The sequence below is a fragment of the Aptenodytes patagonicus genome, chromosome 13, assembly GCF_965638725.1.
Source record: "Aptenodytes patagonicus chromosome 13, bAptPat1.pri.cur, whole genome shotgun sequence".
NCBI classification, from domain to species: Eukaryota; Metazoa; Chordata; class Aves; order Sphenisciformes; family Spheniscidae; genus Aptenodytes; species Aptenodytes patagonicus.
Window position 1 is genome coordinate 10,778,545 of NC_134961.1, and position 22,585 is coordinate 10,801,129.

Consider the following 22,585-nt stretch of genomic DNA (forward strand, 5'->3'; position numbering starts at 1 on the left):
GCTTCAAAAGAACTTAAGCATGATTTAAAACAACTCTCAGATAACAAACCTAACTTGCTTTTACGTAAGTTTCTTTTCCACATTTCTACGGGTTAGCAAAATACATCGGTAAGAACAGCAAAGTATTGTATACAGAACTGCTATTGCATCATATCTTAAATACAAAAACCCTGCCATTGTAGAAAACAAGCCATAAACTCTTGCCTAGTAAAATGTTACACGCTAATGGAAAAATTCACAGTACCACTACATAACATGCTACCATTCCTTAAGATGAACACTACCCCCACGTTACTTATTGCAGTGCATTTCAAGAAAGTTGGTACTACTTGATTTTGTTCACTACGTTTTTCAAGTAGTACCAAGTTTTACTGGGACAGTTACAGAAGTTACAGAACCTACTTTTTCATGAATGACATCTATTTTCTCGCAACTCGTCTTCACACTTTCCCCAGTTAACAGCTCCGATTTCATCTGGGACAACTCTAGTTCTAGCTTTTTAACTTTGGACAAAAGTTGACTATGTTCACCATCATCTCTGACAAAAACAAGGAGTCAATAATTAGGAAAAAGTAGTTTGAATCATTCCATCAAATTCCAAAGGTGTGAGAGTGTACTTGTCTAATACAAAGTGCTTTTCTAGTTCAGTTATTCACCATGATAGACATTGTGAGCTTGCAGTTCCTTGAAGATGTTATTTAAGGCATACTTAGGATTAATATATTCAAAGCAAAGTATTTTGAAGTTGTGAACAAATCCAGCAGTGATGACTTTAGAACATCACCAGGCTGACAAGTTAATAACTCAAACATACGTAGATTTTGGGGAATTTAAGGCTTCTGGCAAATCAGTCAAACTTTATTTGCCATGAGTTTGCCACTGGTTAGAGCGAGTTTCAGGCTACCTTACTGGCAGGTGTCAAGTTGAGCTTAAGTAGCAGGTCACATATGACCAATATAGATCAGTGTTCAGTGCATGCTACGGAAAAAAGTATCAGCCATCATTCTAAAGCCATTTTACATTTAGATCTAATTTAAATGACAATTCAGCAAGTGTTTCTTTTCCTCTTCCCAATGGGGAAACTACTTAATGAAGTGCTGCAGTTTTTATCCCAGTATTACACAGTACATGAGTGGAAAGTAGTACAGCTGACAAACCAGAAACAGAGACGAAGGTTAGAATTGATACAATTCAAGAATTTAAATATAAAGCCTATCAAAGACAGTTACTGTATACTTCACTAAGCAATATGAGGAAAAATTCTAATGCATTTCTAAGAGGATGAGAAGTCACTCATTCTCCTCTACTATACAAACAGCTTTCTCCAGTAAAAAAAAGTAGTTGTAGGATTGCTCACACACTGGAAGCGGGCCTTGTGCTGATGTTCAGCATCACAGTTAAAAGTCTACTATAAGACAGAAGTACTCTTACTGACAATACAAACTCTTAAGGTCAGTTAACTGACACAAAGAAAAGTATTGTCGTATTTCAAAGAACATCATGTATATCACCATCAGTTAGCATCAGGATTGAAAAAGCAAAATGTTTGAAAAGTGCTTATACCTCACTGTTTTTGCTTTGGCTATGTCAAGCTCCTTCTGGATGTCCTAAAAAATACAAAAGTTAGTTTTAACATATAGAAAGAAACACAAGTGACAGAAAAAGGATAAAGAATATTAAATGAAAGTGACAGATTTTAGCACCACCTATACAGGACTGTGTCCTCATACTTATGTTTGTGCCTCTGTATAGTAAGATTTTATTCCAAAGAGAACCCGCCTCACTGGTCAAGTGAATAATTTTTAATCTTTGGACTGAAACCCCCTCCAAGGAGGGGGAGCAAGAGCACAAACCAGTTTCGAGACTTAAAGAACTGTAACGGAGTAAAACAAACTGGGGTTTGGGATAGCCAACAAAAAACTTAGTCCATTTTATCAATGGGTTACAATTAGAGTGAGTTAGCAAAGCTAACTTTCAATACCTTGGATTCAGCAGAGAGTTTTCTAAGAAGGTCTTCCAGCATCAGGATGCGCAACTCATGTTCTTCATGTAAAGCCAGGAAGTCAGTCTTAAAAAACAGGGAAGAAAGAGGTGGTGTATTTTCTTTTGGAGTATAAATAGCATAATTGATATTTTATACAAAGCGTAATTTCTATTTCATTCTGAGAGTGCTTAAGTGATTTATCCTGCAGGTAGTGTGAGAAATTATAGAAAGAAATTATAGAATCTGTAATAAATATAAAGGCCTGATTCAGCAGTAGTAGAGGCTATACACAGGGAAGTTTACCACAAAACCCCTTCTTTGTCACTAGTCCTTCCTATAGTCTTCTTTCTCTGTATGAAAACAGGATAAATCCAGCTGCTTTTCAGCAATGTAAGATTCTACTTTAGACCACCTATCTGGAATTAGTTCTTTGTCAGCAATAACAAAGGAGGAACAAATGCCAATGACTACTCCCTGGCATTTACTACCTATCAATTAAGGATTCTTCTTCTGTTACAGAATTAAGTCAAATTGCTAATAATCTGCATTATTAAAACAGAATACTTTGATCAGTTACAGAAAGCATCAATAACTAACTACCTTACCTTCTCCTCCAGTTTCATATCTTTAAGATGTTGACCCATCACATTTTTTATTAGCTTCAATGTTTCACTTTTGTCGCTCATCTGGGCAACCTGGTCTTGAAGATTATGGAGTAGAAGCATCACTTTGCTATATTCTTCATCATGGTGATGGCATCTGTCAGACACGAAGGCCATTTGCTTTTCCAGCTCACTTATACGACCAGAATCAAAGATATGTACGGTATCCTAAGGTATAAAGATTTTTGTTTAAAATATATAAAAATCAAGACATTTATTTACATTACCCTCGTGTACCAAGTAGTTATTGCAAAATATTGAAGACATGGGAGTTAAGTCTTAAAAGATATGAAAGTTCTTCCCTAGACTGTTCTGCCTTACCTTTGGAGGTTGCACAGAGTGAAAAGAATCACCCTGTGGTTCAGGAACATGAATAGAGTCATCTGTTCTCTGTATTCTATCAATTCTTGTCCAGTTCAATGAAGGCAATAATGAAATGAAGCCATCAAACCCCCAGAACCATATACCTAGATCAGAAACAAAAAACGCAAAAAGGGTGTTCAGGAGAATTCTCCCTTAAGACTGCTTATATCTACAAATCGTCTTCTTACTTAAGGACACAAGCTACCTTAAGCTTGCAAGGTAGATGTCACACAGTAGACACTACTCCAGTCTAAATAAAAATCAGCACAAGCCAGCTTTAAAACTGTTAAGTCAAGCACTCAAAAGTATTAGGGAACATCCATCAGTACCACTCACACAGCTGTAAGGCAGGCAACTTGTGCCTATATACCATGATATATCCTTAATCTCATACTGCTGCTTCCCTGGGACCTAGATCTCATTTACTGATTAAGACAGGCCATGCTCGCTGAAGGCAGATGTAAATACTGCTTTTTATCTCAATGGAAAATATCTTGCCTTATACCCTACTTGCTACATACCACATTGCATAATATCTAGTAAAAGTTGGAGGAAACTTAGGCTTCCATGGAAATAATCTAGCATTTCACAAAGGTTACACTTATTTTTGCAATGTCTTGGTGAGAAGCAGAACCATTTTCTACACAGGGTAACTTCTTCCTTTCTTATTCTCCCTAGTACAGAGGATTTGGAATCCCCACTGTAAGTTTCTGAGAAGCTTCATCTTCTCCCCAAAGTAGCTACAAGTTTTTTAGGACATGCAAAGACATGAAACTGCTTTTCAGAAATGGCCCAGCACTTCTGGTAAACATTTTAAACTGACTTTGTTTATTTCAAATTAGACAGCTGGCCTGGAATATTGTCAACTAATCAGTCCAAATGGCCGTATTTTAAGCAACTAAAGCATGGCCTAGAGCAAAGGAAAGATTTAAGATGAGTTGGTGAAAGAGCTTAACCATAATTTTATGGAGACTGACAACAATCAAATCAATCAGTAAACAGCCTACTCTTTATGAGCTCATTGCTATTCCTATGAAGGGATGAAAAAAAAAAAAAGGACTTCAGTGCATTTACTTCCTCACCCACTCTCTCTGTCTAAAGAGCTCTATGAAATTAAGTCAACGGTATTCCCTTCATGGTAAGGGGAAAGCTCACTGACTTGTTAGTACTTTGAAAGCTTGAATTGCTGCCCTGTTCACAAACAAACTTGCTCCTTTTGGCTTCTGCATCTTCTTCATAAACTGAAAGTTCAACTAAAAATGCTAATTTGGAACAGCTGTACTAAGCATACACCAATTTGTATTATAAATAAATGATTCACATACCTAGTAGAAACAGGAGTGGGATAAGAAACAGTAATAGCTTGTAGATCTTTGGAAGGCATCTAGAGAAAAAGAGAGGAAAGTTTACAAGAAGTGATACATTTATCACATTTTATTGTTTTATATTACAACTGTGTAAATAATTTACTCACAAAACAGTTTTTTCAAAGGATACACACCTTCTAAGAAGAAACACCTTGAGAAAAGACATCAGAGTAACAAGTTGATACCACCCAGTTCTAAGCAACCTGAACATGCCAGAAGCTGCCCTCCCTAGAAGACAAAAAGTGGTACTGTGAAATGTAATTACTGCAGCACACATTCAAAGAAACCAAGCAGAGGGACATGCAACTGTAGCCAAGAATACTTTGCACAGCAGAGAAATGCATGAGTACAGGCAATGCATGCAGCCTATTAACATCTAGATATCACAACCATGACAACATTATAACATCAGCTACTAAACAAAACCAATAGTCATGCAAAAAGATTAAATGCTCATTTGTTACAACAATGCTATCTTGCCAGAAATTGTTTTAATGCTTGAATCCAGGTTACCATGCACTGAAGACCTCAGTGTGTTTCAAGAAATGCACAGGTTCGCAGCATCAGTTTTTGCTAAGAGGAATATCATGATAAGAAGCGACTACCAAACCAAAACACACCCCATTATTATTGACACCCCACATTCTGTGCTATTCACACACACATTCCCTCATGAAACAGTCTGGTTAGTCTCCCATTATGCCTGTGAACAGAAATATACCCTCTCATTAAGCATATTTTGGTCAATAAAGTAAAGTAGCACATGCATTTCAAGATACAAAAGCTACAGCATAAGCATAGTTGAATTAGTGTAAGCCACCTACTGCAGCGTCTTAGTTTGTCAAAAGGAACAGGCAACGCACACACACATGGATTAGGATAGTAACCTGGAGAAAGAACGGCCAGCCAAAGTAGAGACACCACCTTCTGAGACACAAGCCATCCTGTTGCTCCCACTGTTCGCAACAAGTGAAGCATAAAGTAACCTAGATTATAACAAATTAACTCTATGTGGTAACATACATAAATTAGCTTAAGGTTCTTTTGCAATACATGCAGTAAAACAGACTCAATCCCCTGCCCGTTATATGTTCTGCATAGTTTTAAACCATACCTTTCAGTAATCTACAAATTTGGTTCTTCACTATTTAAAAGCAAAGCAAGCCACTAATAAATATGAAACCAAGCAAAACCAGGACAATTTATAAACAGAGTTCTCACGTATAAACAGAATGATCAACAGCATCTGTGCAGTTAGAATATTACTTTTCCAAAATCAACAAAAAGTTTACATTTTGTAGTATGTTAATCTAACAATGCCATGCTAAGTATAACGGAGAATAGCAAAAAAAGTACTACCATAAAAACACATTTTAAGCACATCATTCTTTAAAAGCATCTTACTTGTTCCAAATTATACATCGAGTTTGTTATCTAGGTTCATGTGTAGAAGAGGGAACAATTAAAAATTTTAAATCCTAGTGAAAGAATTAAATAATGATGTCTAAGAAATACTGATAAATTATAGAAAGTATTCCCTACTAGAAGTTATAAGCAGTAAATTTTCATTAAATTGAATGTTCCCGAGGATCTTCAGTATGTCAGTTTTGAGTCTCTTAAAAAAACCAAAACCACCACGGAAAAAACCCAATGCACTATAACAAAATGCTGTAACTTAAAGCTCACTGAAGCCAACAATTACTATATCCAAGACTAGGACTGTTTGTTCTACAGAACAAACTATGTAGTATACATTTAGAAAGTAATCCTACATTTTTAGATTAGCAGGTATGTCTGAGTTAATCTGAGGGATTATAGATATACCAACCCAATATTTTGCAAAGCATTTAGGTGACTGAAGTGTCTCAAATAATTTTCCTTTGCTGAATAAAGAGCACTCAACCGATTCTTGATGCCTCTGTCATTCAAGCTAGGGAATGCTCATCTCACAGGGAAGATTCTATCCCTATATAAGATTCCTGTAAAAATTGACTATCACTAGAACAAAAACAAAATGTTAAAAACCCTTTATTCAAATAATCAGCATACCAATACCTCATACCTTGCTTTCATTCAAAGGCAGCTTTTCAACCTATCGAGTGTACAGACTTCCCCAAGTGCAATACATTAACAATCAGACTTGTTCTTTCTAACATACAAGGTGTATGCTGTCCCTACACCTTGTTTTTACTAACAGGTAAGCAGTCTGTCAAGCTTGTACAAAAACCAGTATCAGAGCAAGAAGTCAAACAGGAAAGGTGTTAAAGTAAGTTAATTTTCTAGACACTTCACACTTTTAATCTACTTTGATAGATGGAAGGTAAAAAAAACACTACAAAACAATATGTATTATTAACATTGTGAGATTGCGATGCAAAATAAAAGCAAAAGAAAAAAGGTCCAAGTCAACCTGCATAAGAAAAGGTGTGCCAAATGGTCCTTGCTACCCTTTTAGCCCATGAGGATTGCATGTGGTCTGTGGTGTATATTTCAAGATGTTTCTTCCCCTTACAGTCATCACCTGTTGGTTGTGGTAACAGTTGATTAATGGGACAAAGCCAGGATCAAATCAAGATTGTTACAAGCTAATTTGAACAAGTCTATTTCATAATATCAGTTATCAAACAAAAAACCACTAAGCAAACTTCAGTGGAATAAAACTTGCTTGGGGAAATATTACAGTACGCCAGGCAATCACCGTTCTCCCCCCTACACCTAAGTTGCAAAACAAATGTTTACTTTGCAGCTTCCATAGAGTCATGGGGCATCTGATACTACTATTATAGCAACAACCTGGTGTACAGCCCAAGGCTAAAAGACAACATCAATCATTATACTTACATATTGATTCCTCATTTACACCAAGACGGCTATCTTCTCTGTAAAACTCCTTTACATTCATGCTTCCACAGTAGTCTGAGTGAGCTGCAACACATTCAAAAAGCATACATGGAATGCAACTCTCAAGTTCAAAGCCTTTCATATATGCACATTTTAGCTATCATATATGCAGATTTTAGCTAAACTGGCTTGGTTCACTATTAAAGCCAGGTTACCCACAGGAAACCTGAAAAATGATCAAGGAAGAAGCCTACTCTGTGCAATCTTATTTTTTCTTCTTTAAGCAAGAGAAGGCCTTTTGGTTCAAAAAAGTCTTTCTTCTTTTCAGATAGCAAAGTTAGTAAAAAAATCCTCAGTAACATCAAATCTCGAGTCCCTATTCCCATCGTTCTGTCAAATGGGCCAACCGTTACATCTTTGTGTTGATTTTGTCAGAGATCTTAAAAGACTGGGAAGAGAGCATTAGCAAGTTACAAGGCACATAGAACAGTAGAGAACAAAGTTTTATTCACACACAAAAATCCGCTACCTTCTGCCTATGGCAAATTAACTTCACTCAGAGCATGTATTATAGAAGAGAAAGCACTGAAGAAGAATCGAACACTTTCAAGGAAAACAAGATGTGCTTTAGAGTAGTGCAGAGTGATGATGGCAGCTTTAGTTTTCAAGACAGACCTAATCAAGTTTAAGTGCACAGTGGGCTTAAGGGTAGTAACAAGATAGAACAAACCTAAAGACATTGAAGAGTTAGGATTTGACACTATCACACCAAACAGTTTTTAAAAATCAACTTAAGTTTCTCAATTTAAACATTGCCTTCTACCGCTAGGAAGTGGTAGTAAAAAATCAACACGTGAATCTTAACTGTAACACAGATCTTGCATAAGTGAATCCTGATACTTCCAAAACAGAGGAAAAGTATGAAGAGGGTAGCACAACTGAGATAATTAAGTAAGTAGTAATAATAGTAATAAAAGAGGGAGAAAGACAGGAGCCAGCCAAAAGACTATAGAAAAAGAACACCATAGTGCCAAAGAGGAAGCCGGTAAGAAAAAAAAGAAACCCAACACACACACTCTGGCTTTGTGTGGAGACCAAGGAAGACAACTGAAAAGGTACCTTTAAATTCATAACCCAGCTTCAGCAAAACCATTTGAAATAGTTGCACTAATAGTGATGCAAAAGATGCTGCAGCGTGTCTGACCAATCGCAGAATCTTACTCATGTAGAAATAGGTTCCTCCTATTGAAAAGAACAGTGTGAATACAAATTATTCACCTGCATAAAGATGTACTTCTATTCTCTGGTGACCATTAGCTTGTGGAAGAGTGAGGACGAAGCATGGAAAGCCTTTGTTTAGCCAGAAGTACGAACTTAAGCAAGCATGGTTTGGAAAGTCTGGATGCATTAGATATTACAGCAAAGCTTTCCTAAATACTACACATCCTAGGGAAAATGCTGTCAAGACAGAACGTATTACTTCAGCAAGAATACCTTTTCTTAGTGAGAATTAAGAACTCTAAATAGCAATGAATTCCTTGCTTACAGAACTTGGGATTTCTCAATGATGTGAGCTGTCGATACTGATTTTGTGGGTCACAGCTCCAAAGAGACAAACTACATTCTTATTTTGGATTTGAAAGGGTGAGGACTTTTCACCTTCTTCTCCACCTTTACATTGGAGGAAGTTACTACAGTGGTCTGCCTCAAGTGCCAGAGACACACATCTCTCCTTCAGAGCCAGGGGAACAAAGCCGCAGTCCACCATACTGCTGCTTTCCTAGAATCAGCCACATTCCAAAAACCTGCCATAATTGTGTGCCCCTTTTCCTGCCCCCCACTTCTCCCCCAAGTTTAACCCAAACCGCTGGATTAAAGTTCAAAGAACGTACAAAGATCAGTTCCTTGTAAAATTCTCCCATGTGAATACAAACTCAGGAGCACAGAAAACAGTTTTCATACAGAGTCACTTTAAGTAGTTCATTATGTCAAGCCGAAAGAATTTCTACCTGTGCTACACGTTAACCAAAAAGAAATACTTGCCTCAAAGCACTTAAAGTCACACCTTATAGTCCAAACAAACTGATTTCTTGCTACTGTAAACATTCTTCATTCAAGAATAACACATCTACAAAACCACAAAATCGGTTCCTTTCTAATTCAAGGCCACTCAAGAAACAACTTCTTCATGATCACTGAGGACTACCAACAATCAAGAAATTCAAGATGCTATCCAAGAGGCAGGTAGACACAGTCAAGACACTGAGGACAGCCATCCATAGGATGGAGATTGCCTTGGAAAGGCAGAACCTTATTTACAGCAGATCCATTTGTTTTCAAGCTTTAGACTTCCTAGTGACTACATTCCTATCTGGAATAATTTTTTTCCCTTTGGAGTTAAAATTAAACAAGGAAATAGTTAAACAAGGAGAAAAAAAAGCAGAAAGTAGAAAGGTATCTCTCAGATTTCCTTGATAGCAGAAGCACTGCAAAGTAACAATTCTGCTCAATCTGGAAAGTTCAAATCATGTAAGGGAAAAAAAAACCTGCATAGAAGAAGTTTCTATCTGAAAGCCCTGACCAAAAACTTCGTAGACAGACACATATAGATCTGATACCAGATTAGGAGACTCTTACAATCAGTGCTGGTTGGAACTGCCCATTGTGTTCCAAATCAGTTTGGAAATATAACTTGTTAAGATACCACAGCATTTTCATTTTGAAATTGTTTAATTCCTACAGCAGCATTGAAAAAAGTTGATAGTTATATGTCAGAAGCTGACAAGTACATAAAGTTTCAGCTGATATTCAAAAAAGTATTTCATATAAGCTGTTCTCTAGAATTTAGTTATTGGTAAATTTAGCAGGGTAGGAAAAGTGCTTAAATAACACTACATGGAAAATGCATGAACTAAACTGTATACCATTCTGCTATCCAGATAAAACACAGAAGAAAGTAACTTACTAGATGCATGTTTCTGACTCCTATCCCTAGAGTAAATTCTGGAAGATGGCACATGAGAAGCTGAGTATGCTGTAAGAACCTCCTTCCGTTCAGAAAGCATGCTGCAGTCACTGCAAGTGTAGCCATTGATCATTGTGGTCTGCGTTTCTGCTGCTATGTCACCATTTCCCTGCATCAGTGTAGTATCACTACCTAGCAAACCAAGAGTAAAACATTCAGTGCATTGACATCAGTATTACCATCGCTAGTTACCATTAAACAGAATGCATGTGGAAGGAAAAGGAAAGTGTAGTTACCTTTAGGGTCGCTTTCATCATCAAGACCTTCAAAGGAAAAAAAAACACAAAAAATATATTTGGGACCAAATATAAGGAAGGGCCGTAATCAACTACCATATCTGACACGAACTCAAATTAGAAGTCCCACTAATTTTAAGACTGCAAAGAAAAGCCACTTTATGATTAGTATTTAACATATTTTGCAGTCCACCACATTAATACATCCATATATTCAGACATTAATATAGTATGGTAACAGTTAGTGAAAAGCATTCTACCACAGAAGCGGCAGACAAAATAATATGACAGCTACACCTTTTCTTAGCTCCCATGTGACTTCAAAGCAGCTAATTACAAGCTTACGCTGTTCCTGTTGCTTGGTAACTACTTTGGTACTACTGTATTTTAAGATCCTGTTTTAAGAGCCAGGTAATCTAAAGTTTAGAATGCGTTCTATTAAGATTGAAACAATTCTTTACATTAGGACTCTAAGGTCACAAGCATACTGACTAGAAACAAATAGTCTGAATTGGGAGATATAGTAAGTTGTTCATCTTCTCCTACACAACAATTTATGTAGACAATACTTTACGTAGACAACTCCCATATTTTCCTCTTCAGTGAAGAAAGTAGGTTCCAGAAAAGTATACTTGTATATACTTGCAAAACCAAACCAGCCAGCCACACACAAAAACCCCCTTGGGAAATCCTTAAGTGCCACTAATTGGAGACTTTCAGATTAAGGTATATTAAGTTGAAACACACTTCTGCCTATAAACAAACAAGAAAATGCTTTTCCTTTGGCTTTTCAAAGACAAGTTACATGTTTACCATTCTTTAAATACAGTACTCTAATGCACATTTTGAAGAAAGTAATGATAAGAGATAATTACATCTATACAATCTATGATGTCGCATCACAAAATTGTGTATGTTTGCCTGGCATATTAACTTGACCGTGCAACATGTCCTGATGTTGACTACACCAGTAAATCAAGTTCACACACTGGACTCTGAATTTCCAGTAGGCGTCTTAGCAAGCAGACATCTACAGCAAAAGTGCAAGTACATGCACACGTTTGGGGGCAGGATGGAAAAATGGGTGGGGAAAAGAGGGAAGATGTGAACATACATTTATAAACACCAAAACATAAGCGGTTTTCACAGTTTGATACAAGCAACAGCAATCATTGCCTACCCCAGAAATGATCAACTTCTGTCTGCTCTCGAATCAAAGATTCATCCAATACAGTGGATACCATTGACGCGTCACTGGCATGGCTATTGAAACTGCTTTGGCTAAAAATGGAAGAGCTGGATAGGTTTTTCCTTGGCGTGTGTCTTACACTGCCAGATTGTTTATTCATACTTTTGCGTTGCTTCACCATCCTAGGAAACAAAGCAAAAGACAAATAAGACATAGCACTAAAGATACAGATTTCTGTTAGTCTCTCATTTTATTAAATGAATGAACAGTCAAGGTATTTCAACACTGATGTGACTAGACAGATCAAATCAGGTTTAAAAGAAAATCCTCGCTTTCAAGCATCTACACTTTTTACAAAGACTTCACTGCAAACCACATACTGAACATAATTTTCAAAGTATGGCAGTAGACACTGAGAACAAAGAATAAAACAGTAGGTAACCTATGTTTGTACTACTGTGTTCAAACAGGAAGTCTCAAGACTCCAAACAATAAATTAACTTGTAATGATAAAAAATGCTTACTTAGAAGGCTGTTCTCTGAAGGACATGTTTCCGGCATAAGAGCTATCATGAAGGATATCATTTCGTGCATCATCGGATTTATTAAATCCTGCAGCAGCTAACCGTAAACTACGCCGTGACATTCTTGGTGAATCAAATACTGGATCTATTTTGTTTTCAGTCTCAAAATCCAAAGCAGATGAAGAATAACTTGAACTGCAGCAAAATAAGAACAGCAGAGTTACCAGGTTTAAGAGAAAATTCCCCTAGTAACAAACATGCCCTTCAAGCTAGTCTAAGTTTCCATTAAAAACAGTTTATTCGGGGTTATGGAGCAATTCCCACAAGATATGCCACGTAACCGAAATAACTTAGAAGTATGTAGATATTCAAGGTTCTCTTAAGCAATTCATATTACAAGTTTAACAACTGAAAGCAAATCACAGTTAGAAACAAACAACCACCATGGAAACCACGTCTGAAGTTTAGCCAGAGCGAGCATTTGTTACACAGCCTAGTTCTTTTGGGACCAATTTGAGAGAGGAAGCCATTCATGACACAGTTTTCTTCATCACTTTGCCTAGCAGCAAATTAAAAATCATGATGCACTCTAAGTTGCAAGGTAAAGATTCATTTTTAGTCAAATTATTTTTATTTTTTGTTTGCTAATTCCTTGTTTTGAGAACCAAAGATGCATATGCCACACTACTCTGAATTTCTATCTCCCAACAAATAGGAGCTTCCCCCCTTTAAGATACTTAAAGGCTTCCCTACTTTAGCTAGGTTAGTTTAACTACCATTACTTCTAAAAAAAGTTTAAGATTTCTTCATTTAATGCAAATCATTAGAAATATTTAACTCTGAACAAATAAAAAAAAGTTTAGTCTTTCATCCACTTTTCTAAAGGAAAGTTTACATGTAGACAAGCTTCACATCATTACCCCAGGAACTCTACTCCACACTTTTCTACTTGATTCTCTCAGAACTCCCATGAAAACTTACAATGAAGACAAAGCAGCAACACAAGGCAAACACAAACAGATTAAACAGAGGAGTCAGTAAGAAATACATTTACTAAAACAGCAGTTTAGCCTAAAGCAGAATACTCACACTTACAATCGAAGGAAACACTCAGTTATGTAACTGCGCAGAGCTTGTTGCTACAGGGTGCGGCACAGCAGGAGGCCAGGTTCTGGAACCACTCCGCACTGTGACCCAAAGTATCGGAACGCTAAGGGCTCTAGGCCAGCTTTCCTACAGAGTCTGTTCCCTCTTGGGCCACAGGGATATACACAGCTGTAACAGCAGTTACTTCAGTATTCCTGAGGGTTTTGTTTGGTTTTTTTTTTTTAAAAGAAGAGCTGAGGAGGTATTAACTAAAGCAGCTCCTTCTCCCCAAAAATCCCTAACAAAAACAAGCAAGCAAATTAGATCTGAATGAGTAGATTCTACTGTGCAATCTGTATTTGAAATGGAAGCTTTCCCTTTAAAAAAATACATATAAACAGCTACTATAAGATGTACTTGTGCAAAAACAGTTTAATGGAAATAATTTTCTTACACAATCATTAAAGACCCCAGAACATTACAAAGTAATAATATGATATGTATTGTAGAATCATAGAATAGTTTAGGTTGGAAAAGATCTTTAAGATCATTAAGTCCAACTGTAAACGTAACACTGCCAAGTCCACCAGTAAACCATCTCCCTAAGCACCACGTCTACACATCTTTTAAATACCTCCAGGGATGGGGACTAAACCACTTCCCTGGGCAGCCTGTTCCAATGCTTGACAACCCTTTCGGTGAAGAAGTGTTTCCTGATATCCAATCTAAACCTCCCCTGGCGCAACTTGAGGCCATTTCCTCTCGTCCTATCGCTTGTTACTTGGGAGAAGAGACCGACCCCCACCTCGCTACAACCTTCTTTCAGGTACTTGTAGAGAGTGACAAGGTCTCCCCTCAGCCTCCTTGTATTACTCTGGCCTACAAATAAGTTAACATCAGAACGCCTAGTAGCTACACTTACAGTAATAGTTTAATTCTGACAAGGTGGATGCTTTAGAAGTGAGCTTCTTGATTGCTCCACAATGCAAAGTAAAGCACATAAGATGGGACTGTGTCAGAGCACATGAACTGCATTTCTTTCAGCTAAAAAAAACTAACCAAGACAATGCACTGCAGGAAAGCATCTAGTTGTTCCAGCAGCAAATGGGCAATCAGCCCAGAGGACAAGACTAGAGCTTGTCCAGAAATAATTTCTTCAATTGCCCAGAGGTGCACAGATTTGATGGCAGGTCTTCAGCACCACCTGCTTGATCTTATCCGTCTGCCCTGCTACTGCTGCCACATGCAGTGCAACCCTGTGCAAGGCAGAAGTCTAAGCAGAGCTTAAGATAAACCCAGCATACATTACTAAATACAATATGCTTATTAATCCTTGCTTACATTTGGGTGGAAGGGGAAGAGGAAATAAGACAGGAGCCTCCTCACGTGAAAACAGATTTAGTCTACATTTGATTAGGTACAAAAGCATGTAATTTTTACAGTTTTCAAAAATATTGTTTAGACAGCTTGCATTCTGACAGATGTGAAGTGAGAACACAGGCTAAATACGGCTCTTCCTGTTGTTCATTCTGAAAGGGTCAGAGCCACAATAGTTTACTATTGAGTCCCTCCCTAAACAGTTGTTTCAGAACTCAGTTTTGCTATTTAGACTTGCCACTACGCATTTGCTTTTCCTCATCTTCACCCAACGTTTCTTACACTCAGTTCACAAGAACACAGGACAAGCTGACAGCTGTGACCAGCCTCAATTTGTTTCTGTTTATAAACACTTGCTGTTATTAAGTATCTCAATGAGCATTTATATCAATTTGGGTTGAATACATAGCTTGGAATTGGGCTCTACTATCTTAAAAAAAAATATCATGGGATCTTTTTCTCTTTAAAAAAAGAAAGAGAGCTTCTCTCTTGCTTATGCAGAATAAATCTTCTCTTCACTTTCAATGTGAAGAGAGTTATCTGTCCTCTGTCGGCAGGACAGTATCTAGAAGTCTTAGCTTGCCATATCACTTTCCACACTTTGGAAAGCAGCCTTTTTTCTTCTGCAGAAAAGACTACAGTAAACAAAACACCCCTGCCTTTTCTTTCACAGGACAGAAATGAACCTGCACATTGATGGTATTCCTATCCAATGCATATGGCTAGCAAAATAACATATTGAAGGTGGGATGCAATTAGCCTACACGCCTAGATAACCTACACAAACAGTGCAGACCCTGGTTCCTTCCCCCAACAAACAACTCCCATGGCTGCTGGCAGATCTGCTGACTGTTTCTAGTCTTACATTTCCAGCTTCTTAACTATTACCTTGATACCTCCTTCACCTGAGCTTCTACAGAATAAGAATGTCCTAGACTTCAGTGGGTTAATTTTCAAGTTTATTTGTAAGTGGAACGAGAACAAGGTCTTTCAGTTTTAGCACACCTATAGCTTTAGCTGGGGGACCTTAAGTGTCATTTATTTTAAGACTGTTCCTTGGAATGAAATGGGCAGTAATGTTCTTGATTATTCAAGATAATAATAGATAAATGCAATACATCTAGAGAACTATAGCTAAACAGACGTCTTCTAACATGGACACAGGCATATAATCAGTATACGAATGTTCATATGCTTTCTGACCAGGGCATTGCTTATATTGACTGGCCAGGGACACTACCTTGAGTTGTTTAGCTATTGCTTTGATCAGTCCCAGAACACACATAAAAAACAAAGGATTTTATTCAACTATTTTGCAGAAAATTACATCCTGATTTAATGCTCTGACACAGGAAAAAAAACCCCAACAAATTCTTATCAATTTAATTCATATTTGTGAAGAAAAGCATTGTTAAAGGTACCCGAATTGACAAAAACAACACAACTCAAGAGATGATGGTAACTAAAGGAAAGATCAGCCTGAAGAGGGAGGTGTAAGTTACATGTTGACAAGTTTGACTTGCATTTTGAGGAAGATAAAGGTTATTTAGCTCTATCAGTTTTATGCTTTTCTGATTTGGGCTGGAGGACTAAAAGCACAAAGTAGAAGCACTACAAACAGTTATGAACACACAGTAATCCCAGTGAGTATTAATATAAATTCTATTAATAGGTCACAACCTATTAATAACTTTGCGGTATCCAACTTCACTGTACTTCTTTCTGCAGTGCTACATGCACAAGTCAACTACTTTAAAGAAACTCACAGACAGATTTTGTAAAGATTGAATTGTCAAAGGCAGAACAAGTCAGATCAGAATATAAGCAAAACAAATACAGGTGGGGGGGAGAGGAGAAGGAATGAACTTCAGCATGAAAATATTTCTGATTAGCAACTCTGCGTAACTCACCCTTTCCTCAGATTCTTCAAATACTGCTTGACCCAAGGTAGGAAGAGCTACGTCAACAATACATGGCATTCTGCACAGATTCAGCAAGCAGACACACAGCGAGAGTCTGCTCAAAAGACTGTAGTTCACTCTCTTGACACCCTGAAAGCCAGCAGTGTACCAAGTAGTTTTCCCCCATTATTTTAATATTTGGGGCTTCACAGAATTTTTCAAGAGCAAGTTTCAAAGAAAGTGCTTGCTAATCCTTCCTTTCTACACAAGGAAGAATCACAATGAATTAATTTCAACTGAGTTTAACTATACTTGCCTTCATTAAGTCAGTTATTAAACTTCAGCTTATCCAGCTCTACCTATTTCTGAACATCCGCATCTAACGTAGTTTAACACAGCAAAATGGGAGGCCAAAAAGTTTCAAGACACGTAACCCTCCCTTTCTACAAAGGCCTCTTCACAAGTTCTCAGTTTTGCAAAACGACAATCTTCATTTCTGTAGGAAGTCAAACACTCCAATTGTCTTCTACACAAAACCCACCAAAGTCATAACGAACTATACTCCAGATTTCAAATAGTATTTATCATTCTGCATATTCCTTTCCTGGCAAGTTAATCTTTGCTCCTGTGGTATTCTTGTTTGCTTCAGTGAGAAACAAAACTCCTATCCAACAAAATAGTGGGCAAGAAGAAAAACCCAGCTCAGAAAGGTTTTAACCCCAGATTAGTTTAAGCAAGCCATTGAACTTTACTTTGCTAATACTCTTGGAAATACACATAAAAAAAGAAAAACAATTTTAATTTCTTAAGCTAATACTAAGACCTACTTATTCCCTCGTCTGCGAGAAAGATTAGTTGCTGTGGAGAAGATTGTACAGTAGAACATACTAGTATTATTTCAGACAAATATAACAACTAAGGAAAATAAATCAAATTAGATGACAATTTCACAGCTTGTTTTAAGAAAGGTATGCTCACAGAGATATAAAAATCACTGTCTAAACAACCTGAAGAATCCAAGTCTACTTTTATTGCTCACAATAAGCGAGAACTCTCTGTAAAGAGTTAAAATATTTCAGTCAATCTCTAAGGTACATTTGCAATGTAGAGCTATCTAAAAACACTTAGTAATATAATAGTGAATTTGCTTGCTGATATAAGGCACATAAATCATCTTTCATTGTCCAGCATGCCTTTTCTTGAAATTAGTAAACCCACTTGTATTTAACCAACATTCTACCAATGTTTTTCTAAAAATTCAGGAAGAGTTGCAATTTAATTGATGCAACATAAAACACATTCCATTTTGCAACATTATTGACATCAGGCTATAGCTAAAAAAAAACCCAGCAAAAAAACCTGATGATGCTACAGTTTTAGAGTACACAAAAGCAAGAATATTAAGTTAGTGAGCTGTTAATTCTACAGTTTTGCCAACTTCTGTTTTATTGGCAAGTAGCCAAGTATTCCCCAAACTAAATACTATATTTTAATACACATTAAAGACATAATAATGATTTACAGACACAGAACAGAAAAGCAATCTCATACTGCATCCTAACGATTTTTTTTTTTTTTAAACTTAGCTAAACCAATAACTCAGGCTCATGTATACTTGCTTCAAGATACATCTACTAACTCAACAACAGGAAAAGCTAGATAGATTAAATCAGCAGCCACAATCTGCTCTATTAATATTAAAAAACCTCAAACAGGCATCACCACATTTATTTTGAATACATAATACAAAAACTAGCAAATACACTACAGAGTTATTTTTAGAAAAAACTGAAGTGATTTAAGAAAAAGTCTAATAATGGTCAGTTTAATAAAAAGATACAAAAAAAGTTCATTAGAATACAGATTTTACATTCATACAACAAGCAGTTTTGCTAAAAATAGTAATCAATATGTGACTTCCAGCCAAGTTCCACACTAGCAGCAATGAGGGAGTATCAATCAGTGTTTTAAAGTGAAAATGCTGCCCAAGTCACAAAAGAAGAGACATACAAGTTACAAGACATACTAGAAAACATCTAAGAATTTTGATGACGTATTTATAGAAATAGAACAGCAATTGTAACTAGGTGGAGACTAGTTTATTCATAGCAACTAATAAACACTGAGTCATTATCTTAGTCATTGTCCTGTTAGTTCAACATGTATTCTTTCCTCTATTTAGGACATAGCAGTTATTTTCAAAACAGACTAGATAAAGCATGCTTCTTCAAAAAAGTCAGCTACTTACCATGAAAGCTAAACTCTCCAGAATTAACGACATTCAGAGAACACAGTTTCTCTACAAGAAGAAAAGAGTTCTCACCTGAGTGCATATGTATAGCCAGTGTTCTCTGGCAGACATTGGGGAGGAGTGTACGTGTGTAGACGTGAAAAGTCCATGTTGACTGTTTCAAATCATACTGTAAAAGGTGAAAATAAAGTAATGCAATGACTTAAAGTTACGCAAAGTCAATGTAAGAGCCCTTGCACTGTTCAGCCTGTGTTATGAAGTATTGAAATAAAAAAAGCTGCTGTTACCAGAAATACGGAGTTCTCAGTATTTCAGCAGTATTGCTGCTAGTGCTAGATATCCCTTATCATTACCGCATGAAGCTCAGTGTATTTCTGACCACAACTTACTTTATGATATTCTATTTTCAGCAATTTCCAAGTTCTCTGGAACATTACTGTAATACGAGCCAAGCTCTTATCACAACTACACTACAACACTTCCATAGGAACCAAGTTATGCTAGCATCCCCAAAAGCTAAGCATAAAGATTTAAAAAACTACAAAGCCATACTTTCAGAGATCTCTTCACAATGAGTTTTGCTTTGAAAGCCCATTGAGCAAAGCGCAGGCTGTTCTGTGTACCAACAAAGCGTAACACAGACGAAACTTGAGAAAGTTTTTACATATAGTCAAATAATTTTGCTCTACAACCTTTAAATACCATCCACTAAGCAGCAAGGGAGTTTCCTTCATTTCACATCAAGTTGTAGTACTTGGTATCGGTTAATTTTTTCTTGTCATAAAAACACTGAATACACACCCTAGCAGAAGAACCAACTGCAAAATGATTCACGTGGCTAGAATTAGGTACATTTTACGGAGTGCCATCCACTTCTAAAAAGAAAAAAAACCCAACACAAAACAAACAAAAAATAAAACCAAAAACCAAACCCAACCCACACTTGTAAGACTTTCCTTGGGGTCTTTGAAAGGTATTATAGATTTAGGAAGAAAATAAAACCTGATGTTGTCGCATCAAGAAACTTGCGGAGCTGCACGGGTGACTGTATTACATACAATTTGACTTTTAAGTTCAAAATATTTGCAAAAAAACCTTGAGCCCTTCTCAGTTTTGTTAGCCACAAGAAAAGTCTTACTTTTCTAGAAAAAATTCTTAGATAGTAGGTTATTCATGGTTAACAAATAGGGATTTGGCTAACCTGGATTTGCATGGTTAGCAAAACAGAATCCTGGCTATTTTCAGATTATCTACGGCTCCTGTTTCAGCAGCAGTAAAACATATTCCACACAACTGTGTTGACATGTCTAAACTAAGGTAAAAATATCCTCAGCTACACTTCAATTCTTATACTCAAAACATCAACAAGTATTATCTCAATTTGGAGATGCACTTTGCTATGCTGAAATAAAGAGTTTTCATTTGTATAGCTACATATACATAAAAAATAGACAAAAAGCACAGAGTCACAGGTACAGGTTATAGCAGTTCGAAAAGAAATCTCTACACATAACACTAAAATGCTCGTAGTCAGTCCACCTGTGGCCTCCAAATCCTGATGTCAATAAGGCAAGAGGATCTTTCCATTACTACTGAAGACAGTTTCCTTCCTGTTTTTAAAAATCAAAACTTACAGGCCTAAACATTGTAGCTTTCTGAAAGCAAGCACCTCCCATGCATTTATGGGGTGAATGAAAAATAAGGTCTCTCACTTCTGGTATTTATAATATTAAAAACCTGATGTGCAGAGAAAGCATTTCCATTAAGTGATCTTTCTCTACGCTTACTTCACTTGTCCCAGAGCCATAATGCTTTCACTGGCTTGTATATAAAATTTGTTGTTTGTTTAGAGGAAGCTTAAATCAGTAGCGCGGAAGTATTAGCAAAGCAGTCTAATTCTCCTGCTAGAATAAGCAGCAAATACTGCTGGAATACACAACAACTGCTGCCATACTTTAACAACAAATGAGAGCTCATTTTAGGACATAGGAAACGGGGGACCAGAGAGTAATGATTCCTCAGTTATGAAAGTGGAAATACAGTGAATTTCAAGATGAGGGATGTTGATAACCCCAGAAAGCACTTGTTCTAAACAATAACAAAACAGATTTCTCAGACATATGACTATTGAAACTCAAAACCATGATTAAGGTTGATCTGTTTAAATTGATCCATCCCAATAGAAAGATTTTTGAAACCACAAGCCAGGGACACCTCTGTTTAGTTTCCAATGGAGCTGATCTTGACTATAGCATGCATCATTTCATTAATAAGCCTACTTTTTAACTGGCAACTCAATAGCTGATATAATGCTTTTGACACCCAGCAATATTTTCCCACATGGAAAGCTAGGCTATGTGAGTGAACTTTCAGTAGCTACCCAACTCCTCCCTCTGCCTCTGCTACCTGTACGGGGAGGGCAAAGACAGACTTTGAAAAATAACATATTGGCTCAGCTTCTTTCCTGTTCTTTTCCCCTTTCCCATCAGTTCTCTATTTACTTGATTGCTAAAGAAATAAAATGCTAGAATTTACATCATATTCCTTATTTGCTAAGGTTTGAAATAGATCATTAAGTCACTATTTGATGAAATATGTACTTGACAATGGCATTGCTAACTGAAAAGCCTTGAAGGTATTTATGCATAGGTCTATTAATAGTTGGCTTTCATAGCACCAAGATCTCCGGTAAAGATAACAGATTTGCCATTTAAACACCACAGTTAGAAGTCACTCTTAAAAGATTTAGGGGCTTGGTTTGATTCACTGTCTGATGCTCTAAAATTAATTCAGGCTCAACAGGAAAAACCTTTCCTCAATTTTTCAGAGCAACAAAACAGACTTAACTGACTTAAGCAGAACTTGAAAATAATCTTCAGAGATAACCACCGCAATTTTCAAAAACAAGCATCTAAAATTTACTATGCAACTGGATCTTTTTAAAAACCTGGCTGCTAGTTCAATAGCTTGAGTTTAGTTACCCATTTCTTCAAAACAAAACCCACAAAACAAATGATCAACCCAATTTATTTAGAAATATTCTACATACTTATTACAGCAGAACTTTAAACTACAGAACAGACCAGGGGTAGGTGGAGGACAATAACTCCCTCTAATTTTTTCACTTATGTTTAACAGCACTCCACCTTTCATATATTATTTCTTCTCATTTATGAAACTTTCATATACAATGGAACAGAAAAAGAGACATGCTAAAAAAATATTTTGGAAATTTAAAGCCACAAAACTTGGCAGAGAACCTGAGAGGTAGACATAGTACTTGGTTCCAGTTTAAACACTTCTGGGTGCCCAGCAGATTTTTTGATTTAGGTACCATAGATCTGTCTGGACTCAGATTCATGTAGGCTTTTGGCATCAGCTTTGCTGCAAGCATTACTGGGCCCAAACTTTAAGTAGCCTTTTCTCCTTCCTCAGAAGCCCAAACTTCTGTTTCTAAGTACTATGGGATGTATAGTGAAAGAACTCAGCATGTAGTTGCATAAAAAACCCCAAGTAGTAAGAGTACATTTATAAGACAACCTAAAGGCAATTAAAGAGAAGCACACATTTCAGCTAGAATGCAAGTGGATACTAGAATGCACCTCAAGTTACAAACTAACTTCCACATTCCTGCAGAGGATTATTTGCTTTTTTGGGGCAGAAGACAACAACAATCATCTCAAGTATCATCTCTCCTTCGCAATTCAACTGAATCAGTGTTACAATAAATCAGCAGAGTAGAAGGGCAGGAGAAGACACAGATTCTGACTTGGCCAGGA

The 22,585-nt window shown here is 36.8% G+C and overlaps 1 protein-coding gene across 11 annotated transcripts in view; it reads right to left on the reverse strand.

The window, feature by feature from the left end:
* Positions 1 to 22,585, reverse strand: part of SUN1 (Sad1 and UNC84 domain containing 1) — a 36,912-nt gene that overhangs the window by 5,849 nt on the left and 8,478 nt on the right. For 5 of the 11 annotated variants that reach the window (XM_076351381.1, XM_076351378.1, XM_076351382.1 and 2 more), the window contains 16 exons: positions 18,879 to 18,975; positions 12,192 to 12,386; positions 11,659 to 11,849; positions 10,479 to 10,505; positions 10,183 to 10,374; positions 8,337 to 8,459; positions 7,218 to 7,301; positions 6,787 to 6,897; positions 5,264 to 5,362; positions 4,511 to 4,604; positions 4,335 to 4,393; positions 2,968 to 3,113; positions 2,590 to 2,814; positions 1,982 to 2,068; positions 1,564 to 1,607; positions 399 to 538 (listed from right to left, as the gene is read on the reverse strand). In XM_076351381.1, the coding sequence (XP_076207496.1) occupies positions 399 to 538; positions 1,564 to 1,607; positions 1,982 to 2,068; positions 2,590 to 2,814; positions 2,968 to 3,113; positions 4,335 to 4,393; positions 4,511 to 4,604; positions 5,264 to 5,362; positions 6,787 to 6,897; positions 7,218 to 7,301; positions 8,337 to 8,459; positions 10,183 to 10,374; positions 10,479 to 10,505; positions 11,659 to 11,849; positions 12,192 to 12,386; positions 18,879 to 18,955 (1,894 nt within the window). In that variant the 5' untranslated portion in view covers positions 18,956 to 18,975. The remainder of the gene's footprint in view (positions 1 to 398; positions 539 to 1,563; positions 1,608 to 1,981; positions 2,069 to 2,589; positions 2,815 to 2,967; positions 3,114 to 4,334; positions 4,394 to 4,510; positions 4,605 to 5,263; positions 5,363 to 6,786; positions 6,898 to 7,217; positions 7,302 to 8,336; positions 8,460 to 10,182; positions 10,375 to 10,478; positions 10,506 to 11,658; positions 11,850 to 12,191; positions 12,387 to 18,878; positions 18,976 to 22,585) is intronic. The other 6 variants (XM_076351384.1, XM_076351390.1, XM_076351386.1 and 3 more) reach the window with 6 other exon arrangements.